General features: G+C 51.8%; 2 protein-coding genes across 18 annotated transcripts in view; both read right to left on the bottom strand.

Moving 5' to 3' along the window:
- Positions 1–7,497, bottom strand: part of SEZ6 (seizure related 6 homolog) — a 98,016-nt gene extending 90,519 nt beyond the window's left edge. The window contains exons 1-2 of the mRNA XM_028166868.2: positions 7,263–7,497; positions 5,029–5,167 (exon numbers count right to left, since the gene is read on the bottom strand). The gene's annotated coding sequence lies outside the window, so the exon portion shown is untranslated. The remainder of the gene's footprint in view (positions 1–5,028; positions 5,168–7,262) is intronic.
- A 4,173-nt stretch (positions 7,498–11,670) lies between these two features.
- The window catches only part of MYO18A (myosin XVIIIA), a 95,519-nt gene continuing 89,166 nt past the window's right edge, over positions 11,671–18,023 (bottom strand). For 9 of the 17 annotated variants that reach the window (XM_057537026.1, XM_057537034.1, XM_057537035.1 and 6 more), the window contains 2 exons: positions 16,944–17,779; positions 12,232–12,372 (listed from right to left, as the gene is read on the bottom strand). In XM_057537026.1, coding sequence (XP_057393009.1) covers positions 16,948–17,779 — 832 coding nt within the window. In that variant the 3' untranslated portion in view covers positions 12,232–12,372; positions 16,944–16,947. Of the gene's footprint in view, positions 12,373–13,253; positions 15,102–16,943; positions 17,780–18,023 lie in introns of those variants that run through there. The other 8 variants (XM_057537040.1, XM_057537041.1, XM_057537039.1 and 5 more) reach the window with 3 other exon arrangements.

Here is an 18,023-nt window from a genome sequence, read left to right as displayed (position 1 = left end):
CAAATAAGATCATTCATTCATTCATTCAACCCACAAATATTTGTTGAATTCTGCTGTGTGCCGGGCACTGTGCTAGGCATGGTGGATGTATCTGTGAACAAAACAGATGACAATCTCTACTCTTGTGGTGTTTACAGTTCAGTGAGGAGAAGACATGTAAATAATACGTATAAATAAATTGCATTGTACATCAGAGGGTGACAAGTGCGTCGCGGAAAAAACAGAGCAGAATGGGGAAGATAGAGAATGCTGGGGGAGGGGCTGCCCTTTTCAATGGTGGTCAGGGTAGGACTCATTGAGGAGGAGGCATTTGAGCAGACTTGGAGGAGAGGGAGTGCACCATGCAGATACCCTGGAGGTCTGTAAGAGAACGTGGTAAATTGTAAAGCAAGGTATTGTGTTATTACTGAGAGAGAGAAAAATGCGGTACAGAGAGGGATCAGTGTAAGATCCTGCCAGCTCCCAAGCTGGCAAAGTTGGGGAGGAAGGATGTTGGGAACCTCTCTCTCCCTCTCGTTCCGCAGCTCCCTCTGCTTCTGCTTCTCTCAGTGCCACCCTCCTCCCCCAGCCAGCTGCAGCTCCCCTTCCAAAATATCCAGTCTTATTCAGCTTGCTGGTGACAGCTAAAGGAGGGGACAAGTGTCTAGAGGAGGCTGAGAAAGGACAAGTGGGGGATGCTGACAAGCCCTGCCTGGGCTGGCGAAGTCGCTTTAGAAATGAGCCAGTGTGTCCTAGAAACAGAGTGCAAGCAGGGGCAGGGGCAGGGGCGTGTGGGGTAGGACGGGTGTGTGTGGGAGGGATGAGGTCAGGGAAGAGTGGAGAGAAACAGGAATTGGATAAGAGACTGGCAACGTGCAGGCCAAGAAGGCAGGTGAGGACCTGCAGGGATGCTGCACACAACCCAAGTGGGAGGAACTGAGCATTTCTTACTGAGGGTGGGATGGGGTCATAGAGGGGAAGAAGGGATGGAGGAAGTAGAGTCTGTGGATATGGAGAAGAGGACTAGACATTGTAGATGGGCTCGGAGGACAACTTGAGGGTTTTGGTAACACTGAAGGATTTGCCAAGCAGACCCACCAGCGTTATCCCCCTGCCTACCTTCTGCTTGAGCGTGGCCAGGCATCCACTTTCAGGCTGACCCTACCTATCTTCAAGATGGAAGAAAATCAAAATAAATCGGGCAGGCAATAAGAGACCTCTGGAAGGGCAACTGGGGTCCTCACAGGCTGCAGGGGAGAGATAAGGGCAGCGAAGAGAAAGAGGCTGGCATGGTTGCCAACCAGACTAAGGAAAACAGAGGCAGGCTCAAAATAGATTGGGGCTGGGGGAGGGAGGAGAGGCAGCCCAGAAAAGAAGGGAAAGCAGAGGCAATCGATGCCACTGCGACTCTGACCCAATTCTTCATTTCTCAGCCTCACCATCTGAAAAATTAGGGGGTGATGGGGAAAAAGGGAAAGACTGAGGAGAGTCAGGGGAAAGTACTTTGAGTCCTAAGGCCTAGGCAATTGTGGGGTACAAATCAGTAAGCCCAATGTGAAAAAGAGGAGGTATATGGTGTAGTAAGTACGAGTTAAACACTAACCAGAGTTTGGTAACCCAGGACAGGTTTAAGAGCTTAAGGAGTGTGATTGTAACTTGGAATGAGGTTCACCTGTCTAGCAAGGTAAGTGGCAGCAACAAGGATGAGTTAATCTGGGGGTACTAGGCTGGAGTGACTTGATGCTTGCATTTAACTTCTCAAAAGAGTGATTAAAGAGAATTTGGTTATTGGATATTCTATTTCAATGGTGGGCTTCCCATGCAGCAAGAGGGATTTAGGTTAGAACTCGGGAAATCCATCCCACTAAGTAGATTTGTGAGATATTAAAACATGTATATAGCACTGCTTAGGGTATTCTTTCCTTGGAAATCTTTAAAAACGAGAAGCCCACCTATTGGGGCCTATATAGTCTTGCCTGAAGGCCAGGACCTCCCAAGAAATCTCTGGAAGACTTCTGGCTAGAGAGGAGGTAGGGTCTGAGATGGGATTCTGGGCAGGGAGAATGAATGTAAGCACCTGGGGGGAGAGGTGAGGCATAAGGTAGGCTGGATCTGTCAGGCAGGAAGAAGCAGCAGGGACAAGGGGCAGGATTCTAACACGCAGGACCCAGTGGCATTTACATAACTTTGAATAATGAATAAGCCCAGCTCTGGGGCTCCTAGTCAGCATGCTCATCTGCATCTTTATTAGGCTTTATAAATGATTCAGCTCCCTACCCTTTCCCCCAGCCCCTGCCCAGCCTGCCCCAAGCATCAGGGTAGTTGATTGCTCATTATTTTAGACTAGATTTGTTTCACCAACATTCAGTGAGGCATGGAGTGGGGGATACAGGAGGGAGGAATAAATCCAAAAGGCAGGTGGAGTGGAGGGGTAGGGGAACGAACAGAAGCAGCAGCCACAGGAAGGCAGGCAGACAGCTGTGAGCTAGGGACGTGGGCATAATTCTCTGAAATGCTCCTGGGGCCAGCATCTTCAGGAGAGAAAGGTTTCTTAGATTCCCCAAAATGTGCTGGGTTCAAGTCCCACTCAATCCCCGGTTTCCCTTACATCTGTTGCCAAGCCCCCAGCAGGCTTCTCTCAGCTCCAGCGCAGTGCTGAGCCACTTGAGCAGCCAGATGAAAACTGCCCCCAGGGAAGTTCTCACTTTTTCCCGAGGCAGGAATTTTGCTATTTTCATGAAAAAAAAAAAAAAATCTACTATGCTTTGCAAGGCCAGAACAGGCACCAGGCATATATTAGGGGAGAAAGTGATAGGAACAGGCCTACATGGTATGTGAATTTGTAGAGAAAGGAATGCTTGTGTCCATAGAGAGTTTGAGCCCACCTGGAAAGAGAAGCCTGGAAAAGATGGGCAGCCCTCGACTCCTCCAGGTAGGCATATTAGTGCCAACTGCTCTGGTCTACTGGCAGGAGGCAGGAGAAGTATTTAATAGCCTGGACGAGGAGTTGGCAGGAAACTGGTAGGGGGAAAGGTAGAGCACTTCTCAGCCCTGGCTGCACATTAAAACCATCAAGAGAGCTTTAAAAAATATGATGCTTGGGCCCCACCCAAGGCCAATTAAATCAGAATCCCCAAGGGAGAAGGCCTTGGGCACAGTAGTATTTCTTAAAAAGCTCCTCAATGATAGGGCTTCCTTGGCGGTCCAGTGGTTGAGACTCTGCACTTCTACTACAGGGGACATGGGTTCGATCCCTGGTTGGGGAACTAAGATACTGCATGCCGCGCTGAGTGGTCAAAAAAAAAACCTCCTCAATGTTGTTTGGATGCTGATTTGAACAAGCTAACTTTAAAATATACATATATATATAATTTGTTACATTATTAATATTTAAAATCAGGAAAATTTAAACACTGGATATTTGGTACTAAGGAGTTATTGATAATTTTTTTTAGGTGTGATAAGAGTATTGTGATTACATTTTAAGGAGTCATTTTCTTTTCTTTGAGGGGTAGATACTAAACAAATATCTTCATTGTAACAAAGTGATATCATATCTGGGGTCTCCTTCAAAATAATCCAAGGGAATGGGGAAGTGGGCCAGGTTCAAATGAAGCAAGATTCACTCTGTGTTGAAAATTGTTGAAGCTGTTTGGTGGATAAAGTTCATTATACTATGTTTTTTACTCTGTATACACAACAAAACAAAAACAGTTCCTTGAGTGTTTCTAATATACAGCAAGGTGAGAACCCCAGAGCCAGGCACTCAGCAGGAAAGGGGCCACCATGGCACCTCTGTGGGCACAACCGACTTTAAGGAGACCAGGTTTGTGGGACCCTAAACGATAGGTGAGAGCCCTGTCCTCCAACGCCCTAGGCTTCAGGCAGAGTCACAGGGACCACTTGTGAGGAACCAGAGCTGGCAGTCAGAGATGCACTGGGGGTGTCCAAAGAGCCCTTCAGGCTTCCTCCCCCACCCCAGCACAGCCTCTGGGGACTCAGGCTCTATGCATCAGGCCAGGAGGCTGGACCAAGGGGAGCCGCCTGCCTGAGGCACCCAGAGCAAGCAATCAGCCTGTCTCTTCTCTCTCAATCCCTGCCCTCTTTCGACTGACTCCACAGGAGCCAGGCCCCCATCTCAGCCGGCAACACCCCCCCCCTCCAGCCGTCACCACTGCTTCCCAGCGCTGTCACCCCCGCGACGGACTCATCTGCCTCTGTCAGGGAACATTAGCCCAGCAGACTTCATCAAAGACGTGAAGGGAGGCTGAACACCAGTCCACAGAAGTACGGGCACCCAGGCAGCCACCCCCAGCGGCTGCCGGCAGAGCTGTCTGAGCTGCTGAGAGATTCGCGGGTAGCTTGATCTCATTTGCATATCACTTCTTTAACGAACACATTCACAAGAATCCCAAATTCTCAGTTTTCTGCTCTCACCGACAGATTGGATCTCCTCACACTTGTCCCTCACATGGATCAACCATTCCCACGTTCTCCACATGCTCTTGAGAAATAACTTCCCGCCCTGCCGAGGTGCAAGGTATTCCCTCCCCCACCCCGCCCCGCCCCCCCGAACTCAGCCCCGCCTCCACCCCACCTCCACAGAAGCAACCACCAGCTCCACCATCGCGCTCAGCTTGGGGCTCTCTCTCTCCTCCGCTCCATTACCTTCCCCTGATGGCCTCTAGGGGCTGGGCAGGGGAGAGAGTTGGAGGGGGTCTATTTAAGAGATTTTTGGAACCTGTGCCTGCGCATCACCCGCTGCCATGAGTTATTTCAGCGCCGATGTTTGTCTCGAGCTGATTATTCCAACCCGAGAACAGGTGGAGCAGCCTGCGGTGGCTTATTCGTCAGCCAAGGCCATCTGTTCCCAACAAGCTGAGATTTGTAGCTGATTTCTACTGGGGAGCAAGGAGTGGGGGCGGGGAGGGAGATGAAGATCACCTCCAGGCCCCAGGAGACTTACTCCTCCCAGACCTCATGCGAGGTCTGAACCCCGAGTCCTCCCCTTCTAAAACCAACACCTTCTCATTTTCTCAGAGAACTCACCGGTCACTTGACTCTCTGAAACAGCGAAAATACTTTTTCCTTAAGGGGCTAAACCTTCTTAGATGGAGTCAGGTATGAGAAGCAGGAATCCATTAGCCAGGCACAGTCTGGCCGTTGAGTCATGTCCAACCTTACAGATCTTAAAAAAAAAAAAAAAAGTATATAACCATAACACAAATATCCTAAATGACCTTCTTGACTCTCGGCTTCTCCTCACCCCACTCCATCACCGGTCCCTTCATCAACACGAGTCTCCTTGCATAAACCTGTCACCTTCAGGGCTCCAGGCTGCATGGGAGGCCATGTCTGGATGCTCTTATCTCCCCCTCCCCCACTGCTCCTCTCCCCTAAATACCCTGTTCAAGTTCCACCCTCCAATCTGTTCCTCTTTCAGCTTCCATTCTCAGCCATGCCAAGAGACGCCTGCTGCTTTAAGAATGGCTTTCCCTGAGCAAGGGATCTAAGCAGTTTCTAAGCAGCTTTGCCACATGGTTTACCCCCCACCCAGGGCTACTATTTCTATATATGCAATGCCAGGAAAGACGCTACTCTTATAGTCACACTAATATGACAATTTGGGGCCTTCTTTGGTGTTTGACACAGATACACATCTGTACTGACTTAAAAGAAAAATTGTATGAAAACTTTATTACAAGCACAGATACTTCATCTATAATCCCACATCCCCAAACAAAGCTATTTCTATTTTTCAGAAGTCTCATCTAACGTTTATCTATTTATCTGTTTTCACATGTACTTTTGTCATGTGTACATGTTCCCTTAAGAACCTATTCAAAGAGCTTAAGACTGCCTCACTTTCGAGCTGGTTCTCTAGGCTTATTTTGCCAGTGCCTGGGAGCGGAAGCTCCTTTTCTACTTTTAAATCCTGTCCAGTGGCTCAGTATGCGGTTCACTGGAAAGACCAGCCCCCACAGATGAGCTCCTGGACCCTCAAAAGCAGGCCATGGACCTGTGCTTCTAGTGCAGAACCTTCCAGGGCAGTGCCACTCACTAGGGTCAATCTCCCTTGCTCTCCAGAGGACACTATTCCCGTGGGGGCCAGAAGCAGCCCTTAAGCAAGGGTGCCAACCTGTAACTGATGCCAGTCCCCAGGATTAAATATGAGCCATGAGGCCTATTTCATCACGTACAGTTTTATATTTGCCTCGTCATCAGTTGTTGACCTGTCTTTCAAAGAGGTAACATTTCTGAATCTATTGGCTGTATTCCCGTACCAGGATTTTTTTTTTTTTTTTAATTCTCCACTTTCAAATTCCCTAGTGTCCTCTCTTCTGCAAATCCATTTGCTTCTTTTTCTAATCTAGTCAGATCGTAGATGTGGCACAAAACATATAAAAATTTATTAAAATGTGGAAACTCTTTGACTCTTAAACCACCTCAAATATAATTTGCCTGGATGGTGTCAAAACTTAATAGCCTTTTTGAGGTTTTTTTTTTTGCCAAACTGTCATAGCTGACTTTTGATATCTAAGGCAAATTCTATCCACACATTTAAGTATTCCGCTGGGAGATTTATGTCACTGACTTCAACTGCAAAGCACACATCCTTTTTGGAATCTCCCTCATGTATATGACCCATCACTGGGGCTGACACTACAGAAGACTCAAGTTCTCTGTAAAATTCCTTCTAAATAAATCTAGCATCCTTGTTAACTCCAAAATGGCTATTGCTCTGGAAATCACTCCTCCCAGATCAAATCCCAGAGAATGGTCTGGATTGTTCCATTGTACTGTAATGAAATTAGATTGAGGTGAATAGAGCTTAAAATATGCATTTCAGGCCATGTGGAACTGTTATTCATATTGTTGGCACCGTGTTGTTGAAACACAAATGGGATCATGTATGGGAGATGCTCTGAGAATTGTTAAGGAGCAACAGAAGTATGAGGTTGACATTTCCCCCCCAAATTGTCAAGAAGTGCTTCCTTCCTAAGGGCAGGCCTTGGTGAATACCAGGCACACAGTGATTTGAGATGAGGATCATGACAGCAATTCTTGGCTTTCTCGCCTCCCCCTTCACCCTCTGACAAGGCCAGAGTGGCTCGGAGACGCCTGGCCAGTTGCTGGAACCAAGCTGAGGACCCTGCTAGGCTGGATGTCACCTCTCTGAGCCTGTTTCCTCACGGCGACAATGCCCCTTCACAGAGTCGTGATAAAGGTTAAATGAGATGTAGGCAAAGTGTATAAGCACTGGGGACACAGTAGGTGCTCACCATGGTTATATTGATTTTGTCCTCCTCATCCTCTGGGTCACTACTGACAGGCCGGGCAGGCCCCTCAGCCCCAGTCGCTACACAGCTTCAGCTCCTGCTGAGGACTTCTGGCAGCCCTTAAAAGGGCGGGGAACAGTATCGTCGGGTTGCTGCGCGAGGAGACCTGTCCTTATGCTTCTGGAATCCTTCAAGGGCAACGCCGACGGGCTCGGTCCTGTCACAGGCTCAAGGACCTTTTAAGGGGCATGGCTTCCGGGAAGCGCGCAGGGGCGGGTGGGGGACGGGGCGGGGAACCTCCAGACGGAGGCGGAGCCAGAGGTTCCATGCTCCGGAGGCCGAGGTCATGCAAATGAGATATGAATATGCTAATATGCCCGGGTTCCCAGTGAACCGGAGGGGGCTTGCCTGGACAGGCAGAACCAGCCAGGAAAAAGGAAAGGAAATGAAGAGGACGCGGAGGCGCACGGGGCTGCTGGACGGAACCAAGCCCAGACAGCCCTCGCGCTGGCAGAAGACGTCTGTCTTCTCCCGGCCCCACTTGCGCCACCCATCGGTCCCTCCGGCTCCTCACCAAGGGTGATAAAAAGGTGGGGGTGAGAGGTTCTGTTGGCAGCATTGAGGGGCTCTGTCCGAACCTAGGATCCAAAAGATTCTTGCCAGCAATTCCACCTTGTTTTACAGATGGGGAAACTGAGGCCCAAGAGGTCAAGGCTCTTCTCCAAGGTCTCAGTGCTAGCGGCAGAAGCGCTCAGTTTAGCAGGTTTTATTCGTCTGGTTTTGTTTTGCTTCCACTAGGGTCGGGGGACACCACTCCGTAGGTGAAAGAAGCAGCAGCCCCAAACATGGGAGAACTTGGTACATTACCAAGCATGTCCTGGACTGCCCACCAGGCTGGAGGATTTAGAAAAGAAGACTTCCTGGGGAAAGATGAAAGGCGTTGGGGGTGGCAGCCAGTAGCAGTAGCAGGCAAGGACAAATGATCATAGACTGGTCTGGAATACGTTGCTATGTAAAAAGTGTCGCAGCTTCCCTGAGAACCAGCTCAGAGGAAATGAAAGGGGAACAGAAAGGATTAGGGTTAGATTTAAGGCAGCACTTTCTCCCAGGGGTGATAATGGGGCCCTTTCTTCAATGACCAAGGAAGGCTGTGGACTCACCCTGTCCCTCCCACTTCTGAGGCTTTGGGAATCCATCTCCCTCCAGCCCCACACGGGCCTGCTTGGAGGACAGGAGTGAATGATTGACTTTGAGAAGTCCCCATCACTCAGGTAGGAGATCCTTCGCCTGGGTGGGTCTCCTGGGCTCTTTGCTGAGGGTGAGGACAGCAGACGCGCTGGCTCCAGGGCCCTGGGTGGGGAGAAGCAGCAGTCATGGAATCTCTTGCAACACACTCCCTGCCAAATGGATTCAAATTGGCTTGGCTATGAACATATGATTAAAGGAGAGGCGCGATTCATTTATCAGGAGAGATTAAAGAGCGGCATCTGCGCAGCCTAGCTAGGGGACAATTAAGGAGCAAATCGCTAAGTGTCTGTGCCACCAGGCATGGGGGTGGGGCATGGGGGAAGGACAACTGGGATCATCTGCCAAGAGGACACAGGACAAAAGGAGGTAGTTCGGGAGTCACCATGTGCTGCTGTCGTCTCTGGGCACAGACTGGGCACCATGGGGAGCCTCACAGTGTCCCCCCCTCCCAATTCCTCTTATCCAGGATTCAGAGCAATCCTGAGGGTCTGAGATTAGAGAGGAAAATCTAGCGAGGCGGCTTTGAGCCTGGCACAGGGACAGATTTGCTGCCTGTTTTGTGGGAATCACTTACATTTTAGGTACCAGAGCGACCATGAGTGCACAGGTGAGGGCAGGAGCTTACAGAGCTCTGAAGGCATACCCCAAACGAAGATGGGCTCTGATGGCCTTGCAGTTCCTTGGACTTCCCTGAGGAGTTTGTGCAGAGGGAATTGACTTCCTCCCAGCCTGGAGCCCAGAATGCTGGCCGAAGGCCTTTGCTGAAGCTTGGAGAAGTGTTGGTCATGTGAGGTGATGTCCAGCTTCCCCAGACAGCCCGTGGAGTTCCCTGCCACCACCTCTATTTCCCAGCCTCAGGGCCTTTGCTCAAGTTCTTTTCTTCCCAGCACACCTATCCCAGCAATATCTACCTGTGGAAGTGCTATCCTTTCTTCAAGCCCCAGCTCAAAATACCAGCTCCTTTTAGAAGCCTTCCCAGTCCCTCCCCACCCTCTCTCAGTGAGAGTGTCTCCCCTCATAACTTGCCCAAAGCAACTTCTTCGTCCTTTTATGTCTCATGTAATTATTTCCAAAGGGATCTGCCCTAGCCCTGACACATGACTCCCTGGAGGACAAACACTATGATGTACTCCTTTCTACTCGCCCAAAGCTTGCACATATTAGGAGGTTAGACACACATATTTTTTGTGTTTAACTCCTCCACTAGAATATCCGCTTCTTGAAGGAGGGGACCACACCCATCCCCAGCACTTAGAACAGTGCCTAGACCATAGTGGGCAGTTATGAAATATTTGACTGTTGAGTGAATGAGCAGATGAATAATACATATTTTCTGACTTGAACAAAGCCCTCCGCCCCAGGGCAGGCTATTAGAGGTTGATGCTGGGACTTTCTATCAATAATTAACCAAAGGCCTGAGTCAGTGTGGGTGAGCAGAGTTGGGATCTTGTCTGTAGGTAGCAGGGACTTTTGTCACACCAGTTCCTGGGAGGAAAAAAGTGCACCGAGCTGTCTGAAAGCAGGAGTAAAAGATGTGAGTGACAGAACTGAACATGAGGAGCCAGCAGTTTTAAAAAAAAATGACTTCACTTTTACTACCTTCTCTATTCCACCTTGGGGGCAGTTTCTTTTGTTCAAGATGCAGCCACTTCACACTTCTCTCCCATTCATTTTGGGGATGACATTTCCCCCTCTTTCCCTTTCTTGCCCCTTTCTGGGTGGGTGACATCACCAGAGCGTCAGCATCAGGCCTGTCTGATACCCTTTCTTGCCTACCTGTCCAAACCAGAGGAGCCTGATCGACCAGCTGTAAATACTTCATGCACGCAGGGAATTATAACTGGTCACATTACAGAAGGTAGAGGAGGAGGAGGGAGTCATTTGTTTCTTGCCCACTGCCTCTCAGCTGTCAGTGAGGGAACCCCGTGTGGACTGGGGCATGAAGGCAGAGACTGAGCAGGGTGGAGAAGCCAGCACGCCCAGCCTATTCAAGTTGCCCTGTGGCCAGTGGGGTTGGAGGCCATAGAGAGTTCTGCCAAGTGTTGATCAGAAAGTCATCTTTGGGATGACTAAACTTAAAAAAAAAAAAAGAGAGAGAAGATAGGATCTCTGTAATTGGCAAGATTTAACAATCAGAGGGACCTCAACATTCCCAAGTGGAGGCCAGGGTAGGCCAAGGCCTGGATGGCTCTGCCAACCTGAATTACAATCCACGGGCTCTTAAAATAAAAGGTGGGGTTTGTGTCTTCCTTGACCAATCCTCTCATCCACTGCCTCCGCCTGCTCCAGATGACCTGCCAAGCTCTCTGAGCAGCACTGGTCTGATGCGGGAGCAGGTCAGGGATGAGGGTGATTCCCCCAGGTCCCCACCAGAGTCCTCACTCTGCTCCCCTGTGACCACCCTGGACTTTACCTGAGCCTGAAGGAACAGGCAGGAAAATTGGCAGAGCCAGGAGAGAAAGGACATTTATTTCCATACATCAGGTAAACAGGGGAAGAGAGCACAGCCCAATGAGTACAAACCAATTGCAGGAGAGAAGGGGAGACAGCAGATGGGAGCGGCACCAGGCACTGCCCTTGGGCCCCCGTCTGGTGGTGTTGGTGGGATGATCTTTAGGGTGGGAGCTGGGACTGTCAGTCTGCATGTTGTCATGTCTGGGATAAGTGCGTGTGGGCAGGGCGACTGGAAGAAGAAAAATGACTCAGGCTCAGGACACAGGGTGAGGATTCATTCGCATCTAATACACATCAGTACCGACCAAAGCTTCCATCTTCAGTTTTTCTGATCACAAGCCCTCAACCCAAGGCCTTCCCTCTCAAGCTGAGCTTGTGATCCAGGCAACTTGGACAGAGGGGGAGGGAGGCAGTGCTTGGATAAGCCCTGAACTGGCATTAGGTGGAATGGGTTTACTCTTCAATGGGTCATTGCACTTAACACACTGATGAGACAAAGAAGGGTAGGGGCTGGAAGTTCTGGCTGGTACAGATGCACCCCCGTCTGTGTAGGCCTGCTCAGCTCGAACCCAGAAGCACCTGAGAGCCCCTCCCCACACGGACTCTTAAGAACCTGGGCCCAGCTCTGCTCACGGGTCTCTCCAGCTGCACAGAGAAAGGACTGCTCTCGGAAGAGTAAAGATGAAGCTGAGGTTCCCCTAGTCATTTCCGGTGCGGGGAGGCGGCCGGCTGCCACCACAGCCCCCTCCCCCTCTCAGGGATGCAGCTGTGATGGAGAGGTTGGGTATTTAAATTAAAAAGTAATAAGACAGCAGGCACTGAGAAGAGAAAGCCCTCCCCCAAGTCATGGGGAAGGAATTGCTGTTCCCACCCCAAACCCCTCCCCATGGACCCAGCAACCCGAGAATGTCCCAGTAGGCAATCTGTCCACCGTCCCTGAGCAGGGGTGGGGGTTGGGGGGCGGGGGGGGGAGGCTGAGATGGAGGTCAACTTGCTGGCTCTATGCAGTGCCAAGCCACCTGCCATCCACGGTGGCCCAAGGCAGGAGCAGAAAGTTCTCTTTTCAGAACTGCTCTTCCCTCCACCTCTTCCACGTGGAAACGTCAGATACCCACAGCTTGGGAAGCCCCCTGACCGAAGAGGGTCGGGTGTTTCCCATGCAGATCAGCAGTCAGTTGGGGGAGACCCGTGCCCCGCCATTTCCCGGGAGAGGCGCCGTGGCAGCAGTAGGCTGTGGGTGGGAGGGGTGCACACCACTCCCCTGGGCTATGCGTTGGTCTCTGTCTGCTTGGCCTCTGTGTCGCTGTCACTCAGATAGTTGTGGGAGTATCGGGGCCTGGAGGTGCTGTCGAGAGGGTCGTGCTCATCATCTGACCGGTCAGGGGCAAGGGACTTCCAGTAGCTGGTGGGGCTGCAGGGAGAGAGGAATGAGGTCACAGAGGAAGGATGCCCTTTACGTCCAGCACCAAAGCCTTTGGTCCTGAGGAGGCCCCCCAAGCCCTGTCACAGCCTTCCCCCAAAGTCACAAATTGAGAAGTAGAAGACTTCCCTGGCTCCCCCAGAAGATACTCAGAGTAGTAAGAGAAAGGAGCACATCGTTTTGACTCTGAAACCTTTTATAACGCCAAGGAAAGCAATGCTGAAGAGCAGTGGGTCTCGAACTTGAATGTGCGTAAGAATTGGCTGCAAGATCCCTGGGTTCTTCTCCTGAGAAGTTTTGATTTGCTAGCTCTTGGGTGGAACCCAGGAATTCTGCATTTTCAACTCCCTCCCCAGAAGATTCTGATACAGGCAGTCCATGGACTGCATTGACTTGGAGACTGCAGGTCTGGTGGTTACACGACTACAACCTGTCTTAGTAAAGTTCCTCCCAAAAAGATTCCTTCTAAGAAGGAGGGGCTTTCCCCATTGAATACTCCCAGATCATAACCCTTTTTCCTAATCAGGTTTTCCTAAGGCCGGTGAGAGTTTCTGCCCTTGACCATGATATCATCTACTCACAAGGAATAGAGACTCAGGATGTAGGAGCTGGTAAGACCTCTGTTTCAGGGTGGCATAGTCATCCCTTTCTTGGTACCATAATCCGACCCCAAGGCTTTCATCAGGCCATTGGGAGCCTCGCGCTCTCCCCTGACCAAGATATGAAGAAGCATTACTCCCTGGATGGAGCAGACTCATGGCGTTGAGCATGGATGGGATCTCATTTCCACCTCTAGTCACCTTCTCTTTTCTTTCTTTTCCAAAGCCTTAGAGCAGCCTTCCCCTGCCCCTCCCACCTCCACTGCCTCTGCCAGTACAAGTGCACTGTAATTTCAGCAACGCTGGAGAAAATGCAGCCCAGGGTGGCTCCACCCCTACCAGTGCCCTGCACTCAATGGGCCCCTCCCTGCCCAGTGCTCTCAGGGACACAGCCCTGCTTCCAGATCCTAGAGAGCTTCCGCTAGGATAAACAGGAATCCTGTGATCCCACTGTCTACAATTCTGATTTAAGAATCTGAGGAAGGCCCTTGTTTACTAGCGCTTTCCAAGTTCTTCTATCTCCAAACCAAAAGAGGAGGACACAGCGTTCTGCAAGAAAGAACCACATGCTCAGCTTTTCCAACTGTGTTGAAGAAAGGATTTCATCACTGAATATTTCCTGTAATGTGAGACACTGTCTTAGGCACTCTGGATGTGCTATCTTATTCTTCACCACATGAAATGGCATGAGGAAGCTGGTTCAAAGAGACGAAGCACCTTGCCCAAGGTCACACAGCCAGTATGTAAATCTGAACCTGGGACCTTAGACCTCAAAGCCTTTTGATGACTCCACCTTGCTGCCAGACCGGTGACCTGAGGAGAAAACCAGATGAAACCTGCATTCTCCCCACTGGCCTGGGCGAGAGGCCAGGGGGTGTGTAAAGACAGGTCTTTCTTTCTCTCTCCCTGGGGAGATGGAAGAGCCTGATAGAAGAGCCTGTTCAATTATGCAAAACGGTTTAGGAATGGGGCAGTCTGGTTAATAGTTATCGTATTTCTCAGGAACGAATTACCATTTTTAAAGGAATCAGAATAGCACAAAACACATTTAATAGAAACTAGTCTGAACATAAATGAGTTTTACTTTGATGGGCCAAAGGCTCTTAAGGACTCTGGGACGTCTCAGTGACAAAATTATAAAGCTCAATGATGACTGTGCAACATAGAAAAAACTGGGGTTATTTTAGCTTTTGAGTTGTTTGAATTCTGAATTAGCGGGAGCCTGATTTTATTTTCATTTTTTAGACAGAACTTCTGGGCACCCAACGCTAAGGTCTGCTGTTGGGCAAAGGAAGGAATGGCTTTGTGGAAAGACAGTGGGGTTATTTTGTGGGCAGAGGGGGGTGAGGTAGGTGCCAGGGCTGGGACCCAGATGCAAATGGGGTGTTCCTTTCCATCCTCACACCTCTCCTCAGAGTGGAGCTGCAGACCCCACTTCCATATTCCTGTGCCTGCCAGGCAGACACCTGGATAAACGACAGCTGGGTTTCAATACTGTTCCATCCAGATGCTGGGTGCAGTGGTAGAGGCAGCCGGGAGGGCTAAATGACAGGCTTCTCTCCCCTGCTCTGTGCAGCCACAAGACACCCCTGCTCCCACCCTGGGTGCTCTTTAGCCAGTTTCCTTTGTGGCTTCTACAGCCACAGCTGCCGGAGAGTCAACAGCAGGCAGCTGGCTCCCTTCCCTGGGGCAAGAGTCAGGGCTGCAATTTGAACATTTTAACCACATTGTTTCAAAAGCTTTCCTCCTCACAAGCCAGTGTCTCCTGCTCAACACTGTCACAAACGATTTGGTGCATAAGCTAATTCCCACTGGGCGAGCAGCCCCCTCCCCTTGCCTTTGCTATGGGTGCTTTCGTGTTCTGCATTCTTGCAGGTCCCCATCACCAGGTGGGAAGCTAAACTGCCCCCACTCTTGGCAGTTTATTCACCCAAAGCCAGTTCATGCTGAGTCCAACTAGGTCCTCCCTCCCCTGGACCTTCTCTGCCAGCTCTGTACTGGTTGGCTAGCTTCTGGCTTGGTGCCCACTCTGGCCACGGTGAATCCAATCCTTGTTGGAGGTGGCGGTGTGTAGGGTTTCAGGACTACTGTTTTCCTGGTGGACAGGAACTGTGCTGGTGGCTGAGGGAAGAAACAGGCTTTATGTGTTTTTGCTCTTGCTGGGTCAAGGGTGATGATGGGCTGAGTCACTGGGGTCTGAAATCCACCAGTTGCTGGTCGGCGTGGGATGGCCTGCCTAGGCCCACGTCTCCCTCTTCAGGTATTGGTACCGTGCTCAGAAGGGCCTGGCCCTCTCTGCTTTCCAAACCTCCTCCCATGGCCCATCAGCTGACTTCCCGTGCTAGAGGAGCAGGGCACTCAGCAGGGCTGCGGAAGGAAGGGCTGAGATGGTAGACACAATATTATGACCCCTGCCTTTTCTCACTGTGGTGCTGACAACAGCTCCCTAGTGCAATTGAGTGCTTCCTACTCTTCCCAGAGCATCCTGCAACCATCTGCCACATGGGGGGAATGACAGAGCAGGGGTAAGCCCAAGGGCTTGGTTTCGGAGCAGCTCAGGGCCCACAGAATCTGAGTTGGCCATGAGCCTGGTCTGGGTTCAAGTTCCACCTCCCCCATACCATCCCCCCAATCCCATCCCATCACCATCTCCAAATAGCTGCAGGTAACATTCACTTCCACGGGCTCCATTCCTTAAAACAAAACTGGTCCCTTTCGGTAGAACCCAGCCCAAGTCAGTGTGCTTGGGCAGCTGCTCCACTGCACAAGAGACCCACTAGCATGCGACAGGTGTGTGTTAGTTCATGCATCTAGGAAACACTGCCCATGCCCCAGGGGGCTGCGCTCTGGGGTCATACCACCTGGGAAGCAGCAAGCTTGCCCTGGGAGGGTACCACGCCAAAAACAGCTTCACATAACCAGGGTGATCCAAATGTCACCGCCCACCAGGGAAACTGGCAACAATAGTATTCCAGTGAGTCAGTCTTCGCCTTTCTTCCGAGTGGGGGTGTGAGCATAAAGGGCCTAACAGCTAGATCTCCCTCCCACAGGGAGAAGGCTGGGGGAGGCAGGAGAGCCAGGAGGGGGCTGTCACTCAGCAGTTGCTAATTTCTATTCATTAAAACTTTACAAGATGAGCTAAGATGAGGTGACGCTCATGTGTGGGCTTCGGGTAGGAGGGGTGGGGAGAGAGTCAGGCATCTCCAGGTCTGCTGCAGGGTGCGGTGATGTGGGCGCTGCAGCCCTGTAAGCCTTGCACTCTTAGGCTTGAGACGCATGCCAGAGAGGAGGGTGACACTGCAGGCGGGGGAGAGTTGAGCAAAAGGCCCCTTAATAGCTGACAGCCAGTGATGTACCAACCCATGCCCGGGGGTCAGCTAGAGCCCTTTCCTGGACCCAGCGTGTCAGGGTCATGGACAGAAATTCCGTATGGGTGCTGCCAGAGACATACAGGAAACATTTTGCCCATGTGCTCTGCCTTGGGTCGTATGGAGGAGTAGTTAAGGGCAAGCTGAATAGACTCCATTCAGATCCTGGCAACATCACTTACCAGCTATGTAACCTTGGCAAATAACTTAACCTCCCTGAACCTCAGCTTCTTGTTCTATAAAATGGGGCTAATCAGACATTTGTTATGGGGTTAGTGTGAGGATTAAGTGAATAAAATATGGCAAGGATCTGGCGGGGGGGTAGGGGGTGGTCCCTGGCCCAGGGTTAGGACTTGATAAGTGGGAGCTGTGACGGACATCACCAGCGAGTTCAGCTGATTGGGCTCAGGGCTCAGAATGACTAATCAGCTCAGCTGGCCCCCGCTCTCTGAGGTAGCCAGGAGGCTCTCCGAGGCCAGGCCTGCCCGCGAGGAATGCAGGAAGGGCCTGGGTGGTGGTGGGTGGGACGGGAGCACGTTAGTTCACACCAAGCGGCACACACCATGCTCTGCACTCCACGCCAAGTGCCACCTACTGCACTAGTCGCTCTCGGGGCGGTACAGGTACCGCATCATCAGGCTGTCCACCTCTTTCTTGCGCTTCTTCTCCTCCTTCCGAGACTGTCGGCGCGCCTGCCCAGCCTCCTTGTCCTCCGCAGCCGGGCCCTTCTTCACGCTCGAGCGGCTGTGGCTTGAGACGGTGGAGCCACTGGATGTCGACGAGGAGGACTCAGACTCCGTCTCTGTTCTCTTCCTTCTCGAACTGGACTTCTTCTTGCTTTTTCGAGAGCTCCCCTTCTTCCGCCGCCTGTGCTCCGAGGAATCTTCGGAGCTGGAGCTGGAGCTGCTCCTTCTCTTGCTCCGGCTCTTCCGGCTGCTGCGGGACCGAGAGACGTCCGCAGCAGAGGCTGAGCGGCGGATACTGGTGGCTCGCTCCGGGGGGTCCAGTTGGGCGCTCCGGGTACTTTGGATGCTCTTCCGGTCATCCTCCTCAGAGTCAGGCTCCAGGCTGCTCCGGTGGAACGGGACGGGTTTGTAGCTCAAGACCTCATTGATGGCAGCCTCCAGGTCTGGGTCTAGGTAGGAGTGACGGCTGATGGGGCGGATACTGGAGCCGAGAGACTCATCCGTGGCGGAGGTGGAGATGCGGGGCTGGGGTGGCACCGACAGACTGCGGGCCAGAGACGGGTAGCTATACTGTGAGTGGGCCTCACTCAAGGCCACACTGGCTCCATCGTCCCAATCATCCAGGCAGCTCCGGCCCAGGGACAGGCGGGAATCGGGGCTCTCCCGGCTGAGGGCTGAGGCCCGGCCCAAGGAAGGGCTGAGGGTCCTTGACAGGCTGTCGAGCCTCGAGGTGCTGCGGCGGGAACTGGGGGAGCCCGACAGCGAGAAGCTCATGGAGGAGCAGGCCCCATCCTCGCCAGAGCCACGCTGTGTGGCCGAGGAGGCCCGGCTGACGGGCGCAGAGACGGCCGAGGCCCGGTCAAAGTCTGAGCCCCACGGCTTCTCCAGCCCCCGGCTAGAGCAGCCCCCGACCCCGGAGAAGACAGAGCCACATTCCTCAGGCTCCTCGGACTTCCTGCCCAGGCCCAGCTCCTCCCTGGGGCCCCCGC

Source organism: Balaenoptera acutorostrata, chromosome 20 (genome assembly GCF_949987535.1).
Source record: "Balaenoptera acutorostrata chromosome 20, mBalAcu1.1, whole genome shotgun sequence".
NCBI lineage: Eukaryota > Metazoa > Chordata > Mammalia > Artiodactyla > Balaenopteridae > Balaenoptera > Balaenoptera acutorostrata.
The sequence above is the reverse complement of the archived record's forward strand: the minus strand, read 5'-3'. Positions and strand labels throughout refer to the sequence as shown.